This window comes from Chanodichthys erythropterus, chromosome 16 (assembly GCF_024489055.1).
Source record: "Chanodichthys erythropterus isolate Z2021 chromosome 16, ASM2448905v1, whole genome shotgun sequence".
NCBI classification, from domain to species: Eukaryota; Metazoa; Chordata; class Actinopteri; order Cypriniformes; family Xenocyprididae; genus Chanodichthys; species Chanodichthys erythropterus.
In genome coordinates, this window is record NC_090236.1 from 20953474 (window position 1) to 20965334 (window position 11861).

An 11861-nucleotide genomic window follows, 5' to 3' on the forward strand; every position below is an offset into this window, starting at 1 on the left:
TGATTGGCTACATGTGTGTTGTGCTGCTCGGTCCACTTTCAACAGCATTTCTCAGAAATCACTTACAGCAAGAAAGTATGTCAAGTTCAGTAAGACATGAGGGTGGGTAAATGATGAAGGAATTTTTATTTTCGGGTATAGTTCACCCTTTAAAGAACTGGCGCCGTTTTCATTCCGTAAGTTGAATAGCGAAGGCGTAGGACATACAGCGTAAACTTTTTGAAGAATACGGAAAGCGGAAGCACGTGCAAGGTGATCATTTGTATTTTTGTAGAAAATGACAGATCGTTTCACTAGATAAGACCCTTATTCCTGATCTGGTATCGTTTAAAGCCCTTTGAAGCTGCACTGAAACTGTAATTTTGACCTTCAACCATTTGGAGAGACCATTTAAGTCCATTATAAGGAGAATAATCCTGGAATGTTTTAATCAAAAACCTTAATTTCTTTTTGATTGAAGAAAGAAAGACATGAACATCTTGGATGACATGGGGGTGAGTAAATTATCAGGAAAATTTATTTGAAAGTGGAGTAATCCTTTAAACTATGCCACAGCGCGTACACACCTCACGGACCAGATGCCGTGTGCAAGGCAGTTGAACATTAGAGGTAAAAAATGATATAAATACTGTTCGGTTTCTTGCAAAAACCACTCGTTTCGTGTCTTAGGACATCAATGTGTCGGATCGTTTTTTTGTCTGTGCATGTTTTTTTTTAACTTTTATGGATGTTGTTCCCATTGACATGCATTATAAGACTGACAGACCACAACAGTTGGAGTTAAAAATCATCATTTGTTTTCTACTGAAGAAACAAAGTCACCTACATCTTGGATGCGCTGGGGGTAAGCAGATAAACATCAAATTTTCATTTCTGGGTGAACTATCCCTTTAAAAACATCAAAAACATTTTTTGCAGCCTTTAAAGGTGCTAAAGAGGATGTTTTGTTTTATACATTTTTGCAATATTACTTGAAACTGTCTTTACTAACTGATAAAAGATAAATTTATTAAGTGCACTGAAAGGAATAATATTAATATACATCATCTGTGCACGAGGTAGGGCCTTAAAAACATCAGCCAATCGTTTATGCGATCATCGCGTAAACGATTGGCCCTCTGGCTTGTCAATCACTGCCGTGACGTTCCTTGTGAGAGACGAGCACGGCTGCGCACTCCAGTAACTTTCCACACTCCACAGGCGCCGCATGCAGTGTTTTTGTCAGGAGACAGGAGTAACAACTGCAGATTATGCGTTACCTGCGGTGAGTCCAACATAATGAATCCAAAAAACACAACACAGCGAATGCCAGTGGTAAACACTCGTGTTCCAATATTCGTGCACGAGTTTTGGGAGGCGTTCCTTCGAATGCGCTCATTTCAAAAACTCAGTAACAGTCTTTGGATTCTCAGTCGACGAAAAAATCCTCTCTATCACATTTAATCTGACATCATTAAGAAATACAACTAGGCAATAAGCTAATAAAGAATGATATTAAATGTAATGAATATTTATAACTTGATTCTTCCAATTACCCTTGCATAGCTAGACTCTGTGGTTCTGAGACTGGCCTGTAAATCCAGTAACAACCCCTCACTCAAGTCATTTCAAACCACGACTTGACTGAAAAAAACATGTCTGTGCCCCTTTATTTAAAAAATTGCTTAATGGGCACATTAGATCTGCACAATTTGGCCTAGTAGCTTGTGCTGTAATGGCTTTAGTCATTAGAAAATCAAAGGCTAGAAAATCCAAATCATGATCTAACCACTTCCTGTTCTGGTGTTTTGAAAGCAAGTCAACAGGAAGTCAAACTCTGTAAAGAATACCACCTTGACACTGATGCTAGATTAGCTTCCCCAAACCATTATAACAAAAGAGAGATGCAAAACAGGTCTACGATCAGTATACAGGGAAAACTGAGGAAAGGAAGTTGCTATGAATTCTTACCATGCTGGTATCGTTTTGGGGTACACTTCATTTCAATGGTCCACTGTAGACATTCTGTAGCTATATGTCAACTAACTCTCATTGCAGTATTAGTAAACTGTTAGTAGACAGTTTGGTTAGGGTTTGGATAAGTAGAATAAGTTGACATGTAGTTGCAAAGATGCTTATAGTCAGTAGAATGTCTGTTGGGGAAGCATCAAAATAAAGTATTAGCAGATGATAAGCAGTCTACTGATACTCTAATGACTGCTAGTTGACATGTACTTGCAAAGTTATAGTAAGTAGAATGTCTAAAGTGGACCATCAAAATAAAAGTGTAATCTGTTATGGTCTTGATCTCCAGCATGCTTTGATATGCTCACAGAGCTCACATGTGACCAAAATACTTTAACTCCTGATGGCCATAATGTGATATGTTTTACAAGGGTAGAAAGTATATGAATTAAATAGATAATCATTTGTATTTATAAAATGGATAGTTCTGGTTCTGGATTGGTCAATACAACATTCTTGTCATCTTAAAATATATAACACAAAATACAAAAATAACAGCTAAGACACAAAACACATATTGCTGGCTACAGTGTATATGAGTTTGCAATCATTTTGAATAATATAATATAATATAATATAATATAATATAATATAATATAATATAATATAATATAATATAATATAATATAATATAATATAATATAATATAATATAATATAATATATGGCTCAGGTACAACTATTTTCATCAGCTAAATAATAAAACAATACTTCATTAGCCATTTCATTAATCACCAAGTCTGGAATATGCAGTATTTTCTATTAATGGAAAAGATTATGGGTTCAAATCAACTGAAAATATTAAATGAGCAGACTTGTGTCTCACCTTTTCTAGATCTGGAGAAGAGCTTGATGCTGGCAGGGGCTGAGCTGGATGAAGAGCGGAAGATACCACTGAAACTGAGACGGCGGGGAGATTTGGGAGGTGAGTCCTGGTGAGAAGATAGTGGACGTGGAAAGACAGTTTTAGGAGATCCTGGACTGGTCCTGGGACAAATAGGGGCTGAAACTGGGGTACAAGGTTGACTGACAGTAGACCTCAAACATGGGCTAGCCGAGTCACTTCTGTCACCCTGTGGGACAAAAGTAAATATTTTCATTAAATTAACTTTTAGAGTTGTTGATGAGAAAGTAGATTCTAGTTGTGTCCCAAATGACACAATATACAATATACACTTATACTATACACTGATTTATAAGGAAAGCTGTGGTAGTTGTGTGTATTACTATAAGTGTCCAACATTCCACACTACGTTTTGTGTATAACATGGTATCTTCAGCTCAAAAATGGACAATCTATATGTAATCTCCTGACACATCAGCTGTATCTGCCCATTAGTTTTTAAGTTTGAGACTTTTGAATCAAACAAGAATAGAGAGCTTTGCCATTAAAAAGAAGTTGAAGAGAGATCGAAGTGCTTCAATGTATTGATGTGATACTAGGGTGAAACAGGATGAGAATGTTGCTACATCAGCATACTACTTGAAAAAAAAAAAAAAAAGCAAGACAAAACCAAAACATTGCACAACACATGCTGATGGAGAAATATTTACATCAAGAATTGAGAAGAGATAGGAACATTTCAACTGTGTAGCTACCTCAAGGCTTCAAGTCAAACAGCCTTATAAACAGTGACCTCGGTTTAAAAATATAACAATTCTGTAATATTAAAAGTAATGATTTGTAGTGAAATGACTCATTAATAACTATAAATTAAATTATTAACTAAACTTTGGTAACTTCACAAATCTTGTTAGTTATTTTCTAAAGTTTAGTTAGAGTGTTTGACAAGGAATATCTTTGTAAACATGTATAAATATTGAAATGTAAATGTATAATTTTGTGAGAATTAAAGTAAAAACTAATGCAAATATAAGTATATTAACCATTTCAAAGTTTAGCTGTTCTGTGTGGCTGATCTTAGTACACAAAGGCACACCTGAAAACAAGCTATGTTTTCTCATACTTCATTGCACAATGAACAGTCAGTTTCAAGTTAAGCCAGCAGTGAGTCTAGTGCCCTAAATAGTTAGTATTTCAAAGTACTGACCTTCAACTCTTTGGCAAACACTTAGATTGTTTATTTGTTAATGTGCCCATTCACTAGGTTGCGGTTGCTTCACAGGCTGTTTTCATTGGCCCAGCTTTGTTTGGCCTTTGATTACAAGAGGAAGGGTAGGCGTCACCTTCAAGCTTAGCTCTGAGTGGGTGAGATATAAATATTAGATGTTGTAAAATAATAAAGCGTGAAAATGTCCAAAGTGGGGTCAATCATTTTTATAGACAATGTATATTGGGCACAGTTAGTTTATACCACAGATAGTATGGTATATTTGGCACAGTTAGTTTACACGTATTATATCAACAAGGTAAATAAATATAAAAGCCATTAGCGTTAGCTGTAATATGGTACTAAATAATGCAGAACTAACTGTGCATGGTACAACCATCACTCTGACCTATTACAAACACTGCCATTATATAATTCACTGGCACATTTAAGTGCTGGCATAGTTTTTTTTTTCTTTACTGTGCAAAATCATCATCCATAGCCACAGAGAAAGCATTTAAATGGTCTGAAACTGAAAGAACAGCATGTGAAAAGAAAGTTTGCCTCGCCTTTTATTCATGAGCAGGTTTGCCTAATGTTTCTGCCCAACTTTTCTAAGCCAATCCAACAACAAAACTGGTATGGGCAGCACACACACCCTCTTTTTGTCGTCTTCTTTTTACCAAACAAACCTTTTCTTTATTTCTCAAGTACATGTTTGAACAAGTCAGCTCTATTTCTGTGTAATATCATGTAACAATCCACACATATTTCCTTCAAACCGCACATGCAAAGGCTCTGTTCCAAAACCTAGTGACACAGTTTTGCTCTCTACTCTCTCTACATACAACAGCTTTATACAGTAAGGCAGCATGCTGAAATGAAACAAAAGGGAATGATTTGGAATGCTCTACATGGAAAAAAAAAAACTCAATGAGTGCAAAAAATGTGCAAACATGCAGAAAAACTGGTGAAAGATTGGCATTTTGTGCATTTCACCTTTTGCAGTTCATCTTTATCTGATCTGTCCGTCTCTCCGTCCATAAGAGAGGATGCAAATGTGCTCAAATCCTGTTTAAAGAAAAAAAAAAATATGATAAAAGCCAAACAATATGACTCAAACCATAAAAATACTCTTTTATTTTATGGTCTCTTTTAAAGAGACGAATTTATACGTTATCAGCAGATATTACAATTTTTTAAAAGCATAACAGAATCAAGATGATTTAGCAATCATTAACCTCATTGTTCTTTAAGAAGGTGCTGTTAAATAATGTACAAAATTAGGATTAAGCAGACATTTAAGATGTAATTTATCACTATGTAAGCGAGTCGCTCGGCAAGCAAACATTACTCTGCCAGACATTTCTTATCCTCGTAAAGAAAGACAAAATGGACTCTCTAATCTCGTATTCAATGGAGGCAGACTTGGAACAGGATCAGACATTGGTTGGTTTTTTAGCATCATGCCTTTGTTGGGGGGCCTGAAAAAACATCACTGTGGGGGATCATGTCAAAGTTTAGACATGTTTTAGGCAACTGTTCAACATTTATTCAACTTTCTTAAAAGAGTATATCTTTCTAAACAAAGAGTAGCTCAAACACATTTGGTTTTAGACGACTCACTTTCACAAAAGAATGACCTAATGCATTTCAAACAATGTACACAAAGCCGTATAATGGCACTAAAATTTATGCTGCATTCATACCAAGAATGATTTAGTAAGGTAACTAGGAAAACTGAAAAAACCTATATTCAAATAGTTTTGCATACAGAAGCAACAATCATTCAAATTCACAATGGTACAAAAAATACTGAAATGCTAAAGAAACTAAGCTAATTATTTGACTGTAATAACCAGTGTTTGGCATTACACATTACAAGTATCGCGAGTTAGTAATCAGATTACTTTTTCCAAGTTACTAGTAAAGTAATGCATTACTTTAAGATTTACAAGAAAATATCTGAATTACTTTTTCACTTAAGAAACACAATTTACTTTGTTTTCCCATTTATTTTTTATAGACTACTTTCTTTACTGAAGTCGTCAACATGTCATCCACGAAAGATGCATATTGTATTTACATAATGAATATACTGGAATAGCAGAACCTATTGCACCAAATTATGTTCTTACACTACATACCACTGTAGTTATCATAGTCAAAATACACTTCTGACAATTCCAGAATATTACATTTCAGACTATGTCTGAAGAGTTATTCATTAATGAGTACTATTACTAGTGTTTTTAAACTGGTGCCAGGGATTTTATGGTTTTGTCTTAAAACCAAGATTTTCAACCCCCTCCCAAACTGCAGCATTTGAACAGAGAGTCCTTTATGAGCAGAGCCAGGACACACCTCTCATATGGACAGAGATGTTATGAATATGGAGGCAGATGAATAAATGGAAATACCTCATCTTAAAGCAGTGGTCAATGTTGCAAAAACAAACAACAAAAAAAAAAAAAAAAAAAAAAAAGACCTATAGTTTGTTTTACCCAAAGGGACTTTTCATACAAACATGAAGTGATCTTTAGGCTACAGTAAAGAATCTACAAGGTAGGAATGGAACTGAAAACTGTGTTGTTTCAATAAATAAAATAATCAGTATGCTAATCTACTGCAAAAGTGTTTTAACTATTTTCCCTAAACCGAAACCAATTGTAAGGTAGAGCAGGCAGCTCATTGTTTTTTTGTTGCTCTTAAATGAGGTTGACACTGATAGCTCATCTTTGGATGGCGTCAAAAGAAGACCTTTGCTTTATGGACCACAAACAAACATTTAAGGCCTACAAGATATGATATTTACAAGAGAGAGAGTGAGAGAGAGAGAGGGCAATCAATCATAATGGGTGTTTTGCAAATGAGAAACAGAGAACTTTAGCCATTCTGCCGCACTGGACAGTTTTTTGCAGCTTTTTTCAGAATGTTCAGATGAACAGGTCAAGATTTATGTTTGTTGGCTATGACAGCAAAAACAAATTTTTAAAGAGAAGGACATTTTAAAGAAACAATTCATTTACAAATCACCTCAGTCAGTATTTACTCTGGCACGTATTGTACCAAACCTGTGTGCTGTTCGTTACTTTGTGAAACACAAAAGGTTAAGCTAAAAGTTGTCATAAAATAGAAATTCACCCCATTTCTTAATGCATATGTTTTATTTTTAAAAATGTTTTTGATCTTGTAATGTCATAACTGGGCCTTGTGGTGAAAATGACTTTTCCAATTATTTAATATACAATCATATGTGTCACAACAAGGAAGAAAATATCTGTTGCTACTTCCTTTTCATCTCTACTATAAAAGGAGGCATTTTTACACATTTCTTTTTCATTAATGAAAGTTTACTGTTATTAGGTCTGTCAAATTCTAAAAAAAAAGTTCATAAAGCTAGTCCATAGACCTTCTGTAATATATTGTAAAGCTTCTGTAGCTATACTACAGCTTTGTGTGAGGAACAACAACAAAAAAAAGTCATTAACAGTATTCTGTCAAATCTTTCATTTGTGTTTGAGTTTAAATTCAAAAGTGGTGCATCAGCGTTGCAGGTTTGACATCATTGAAACTAAAACACCACTGATTCTCTGTGTCATGACCAAGCATGAAAAACTAGATTAAACAGTTAAAGGATTAGTCCACTTTTAAATAAAATTTTCCTGATAATTTACTCACCCCCGTTTCATCCAAGATGTTCATGTCTTTCTTTCTTCAGTCGAAAAGAAATGAAGGTTTTTGATGAAAACATTCCAGGATTATTCTCCTTATAGTAGACTTCAATGGCCTAAAAAAGGTTGAAGGTCAAAATTACAGTTTCAGTGCAGCTTCAAAGGGCTTTAAACGATACCAGACAAGGAATAAAGGTCTTATCTAGCGAAACAATCGGTCTTTTTCTAAAAAAATACAACTGTATATGTTTTATATAAACAGATGATCGCCGCTTCCGCACTTCCGCATTCTTCAAAACGCTTATGCTGTATGTCCTACGCCTTCCCTATTCTACTGATGGAAAAAAAAAAAAAAAAACTGGCACCGCATTCGTTCCGTAAGTAGAATAGGGAAGACGTAGGACATACAGCATAAGCGTTTTGAAGAATGCGGAAAGCGGAAGCACGTGCAAGGCGAACATTTGTGTTTATAAAACATATACAGTTGTATTTTTTTCAAAAATGGCGGATCGTTTCGCTAGGTAAGACCCTTATTCCATGTTTAAAGCCCTCTGAAGCTGCACTGAAACTGTAATTTTAACCATTTGGAGGCCATTGAAGTCCACTATAAGGACAATAATCCTGGAATGTTTTCATCAAAAACCTTAGTTTCTTTTCGACTGAAGAAAGAAGGACATGAACATCTTGGATGACATGGGGGTGAGTAAATTATCAGGAAAATGTATTTAAAAGTGGACTAATCCTTTAATTTTTTCTTTTTTCTTTTTGAGTTGTAGGCTATACCACTGATCACAAAGAAAAACCTGGGAAAAGAGCTATGTGAAGATTCTTTAAAACATTCTGGTGTTCCACTGAAAAAAAAAAAAAAAAAAAAAATCATATATGGATCATGAGGGGCAGTAAATAAAGATTTACTGAATCTCTATAAAGAAATAAAGAATCTTCATTCTTATAAACTTATTTCTAAGCAGCAGGGTGCCTGATAATATTCCTGCCAGATATGAGCAGGAGATGGTCCCTTTGAAAACCTGAGAGAGATCATCAAAGCATGCTAACAGAAAACACTTGGCTATATAATGAATGCAGGGTGTCATAGCTTCAGTACTGAACTTAATAATATCTAAGAAAGACACTGTCATAAATTTTCCTTATCTTTGTTTTGAGTAGATGCCACTGAATGGCATTCCATAAAGGATTAATATACAGACCTGGCCTTCGTGATGTTAATTAAACAGGCAGAGATCTCTTCTCTGCATGTGACGCTATGATGAGTCACGGCTCAGCCGAACACACTCTCTTACAGCTGTTTCCCTCACTTCCTCTTCCAGCTTTCTAAACAGCCAGGCTCATGGAACAGCATGGCGTGCCAAACCATTTACAATTTAAGCCTACATGCGTACATTTCGAGCAATTCTTTTGAAAACGTTAACAATACACCAGCGCGCGCGTTCTGTTTTGTTGTTGTACGCAAACAAACGTAGGCCTGTTCAACCAAAGCTTGCACACGCGTTCATGTTTGCGACACGAGTTCGCATCAGGGCGGGGGAGGGTTTGCATGCAACTCATGTTTTGACAGCTCTGGATATTTCAAGCAGAACTGATTTCATAAAAAAAAAAAAAAACTATTATATTTGGCAGAATTGTAGTAAGATAAATAGTATTAAAGCCATTTAAAGCATATACATTTAGCTTAATAAGTTTCAATAACTTATTAGGTAACATAAAGACGTTCTTAAAATATAACATCTAACGTTCCAAAAACTGCATCAGAATGTTTAAAATGTGAACAATGAGAAAACACAACGTACTTTAAAGACAGTAAACGTATTCCAGCCGCCTACGCAGCACGCACGCGGAATTGTCAACACTTTAGGAAGCAATAAAGTTACAAAATACATGCTGCAAAATATATAACTCACTGGCATGTTTAGGCGCAGAGTTCGCTTTTTCTTTGAGGATTTCTTAGTACATTCCTTTTTCTTGGAGTCCATCACTGTACTTCCCATTTTTCTGCAGTCATAATTCTTCTCTTAATATTTAGGGGGGAAACGCTCTCCACTCGCGAATTTATTCACTCCAGTTTACTGATTAAATCGTCGTCCGTAATGTGGATTTTGCAGAAGCTCGACTTAAAATGAGCACATCCCCACACTTCAGTTCCTTATCAGTGTCACCGCGCCGTGGAGGACATCCGCATTCAACTCCGCTTCTGTCATGGGTTCGATTCCCGCACTGAGCAGGCGATTCGCCCGGAGCTGCGCACACCCTTCTCCTGCATGGCGAAGAGCTGTAATAGTAACTTACAGAGAAGTGAGTTTTATCTACCTCAATCAGACATTATCTCAGAAGTTTGACACCCGCATCCTGAGTGTCAAACTGGTGTCAGAAGATGACGGAGTTTCATTGACAGTGTCGCTTTCCATCGATTCATTCATTCAACTAGCTACAAAGAAAGTCATGACAAAATGATTAAATATTTACAAAAGCCTCCCGTATTAATTCAGGCTTATCTGTAGCCTATGTATTTTTAATATTAGGTACTATAAAGAACATAAGAAAGGAAACTTCTAAACGCTATCTCACACAGGAATCGTTCTTAAAGAGGTAGTTCACCCAAAAATCCCCAAAGACTAATTTACTCACTCTCATGTCGTTTCGAACATGTATGACCTTTTTATGTAACAAAAGATATTTTAAGAAATGTCTCAGAAAATTAATTGTCATCATTTAGGCTACTCACCCTCATTTTGTTTCAAACCTGCATTATTAGATAGGCCTAAATTAGACGATTGTTGGAGACCAAACATTGTCTGCACTCAGTGGTTAAACCAAATGATTCTCTAGCAAGATCCATACTCATCATATCAAGGCAAAGACAGGCTAATAAGAGAAAATTCACATTTATTATGTTTAAGTTGTGTAAAGTTCACAAAGTTGACATGCTCCACTCATCCTAGCTACCGATGGTAAAGTAAATTTTAGGCTTAGTAGACACCAAATCTGGTCTTCATATATAAACAATGTCTGTAGTTCAATATAAATAAAGTTTTATTATAGAAAAATAGCCATTAGTGGAGTTGCATAATACAGTCTCTAGGGGGCGCTACTGCACTGCAAGGTAAGCGACACACACCACTTCCTATATCAATCAGTGTATCTTTTGTTTCATCATCTAACAATTTTTCTTTTGTGAAACACCAAAAGATATGGAAAGAAAATAAAAAAATAGTATGTATTTTAAAGACATAGCCTACCTAATAAGAGATTTTTCCTCATAAAAAACTACAATAAGGTTTTTTTGTTTACTTGGAAAACCAGTGAATGATTAACAAGAAATTATTAGATTATGTTAACTTAATTTGTTTGTGGTCTGACTCAGTAGTTTTAGAGATCTGAAAGTCGACATGCATAATGATGACAATAAAAGCAATTTTGCAGTAAAACACTACACTCAGTGCTTTTAGTATTTTTTCTTTTTGTAAACTTAAAAATGATGATATTGCATTTGAATATAGAGGCTGGACTTCCGCTCAGCACTTCCTCAGATTTATTAATATTTAGAATTGGTGATTCGGGAGGCCTTCGGAGGTGTCTGCTTTCGTCCTGTCGTTTGTATTTGTGTAGTAGTGTCTGTGGAGACGTTATCATCCTGGAATACGGGATCATCATAATGGAGCAGTGTCTGAATGATGGGGTGCAGCTGGTCCTGCAAAATAGACTCATATTGCTTGGTTGTAATACGACCCTGTAGAGCAATCATCAGACCTAATGACTGCTGTGTCATTATGGATCCTCTGCTAGGATTAATACCTGAAAACAGATTGAAGGGATTGAAAATTTGCTTTAAAAAAATCACATTTTAAGTGCTGAAACCAGTTTGATAATTATTACATTTCAGAATTGTTTTCCTGTGTCTGAGGATATGCTAGATTGATCAGTCAATTCGATCTTCATTCTGGATCCAAATGTAGTGCAAACTGAATTTAGTGCATTTAGACAATGTCTCTTATGTTTCATATCCCATGAAGTGATAATTTCTTCTAGTTCATTATTATGTAATATTGCCCTTCAGAGCACTGTGTCTGTGTTGATGTGCAGTTCATTTGATTTTCTGCAGCCAGTCGTGTAAAATT

General features: G+C 35.5%; 1 protein-coding gene across 6 annotated transcripts in view; it reads right to left on the reverse strand.

Annotated features, from left to right (window-relative positions):
* The window catches only part of prkag2b (protein kinase, AMP-activated, gamma 2 non-catalytic subunit b), a 41303-nt gene extending 31296 nt beyond the window's left edge, over positions 1-10007 (reverse strand). The window contains exons 1-4 of one of the 6 annotated variants that reach the window (XM_067363777.1): positions 9648-9663; positions 7736-7844; positions 5054-5125; positions 2830-3076 (exon numbers count right to left, since the gene is read on the reverse strand). In XM_067363777.1, the coding sequence (XP_067219878.1) occupies positions 2830-3076; positions 5054-5125; positions 7736-7759 (343 nt within the window). In that variant the 5' untranslated portion in view covers positions 7760-7844; positions 9648-9663. Of the gene's footprint in view, positions 1-1950; positions 2089-2829; positions 3077-5053; positions 5126-7735; positions 7845-8936; positions 9138-9647 lie in introns of those variants that run through there. The other 5 variants (XR_010891995.1, XM_067363776.1, XM_067363779.1 and 2 more) reach the window with 5 other exon arrangements.
* Between the last annotated feature and the right edge of the window lie 1854 nt (positions 10008-11861).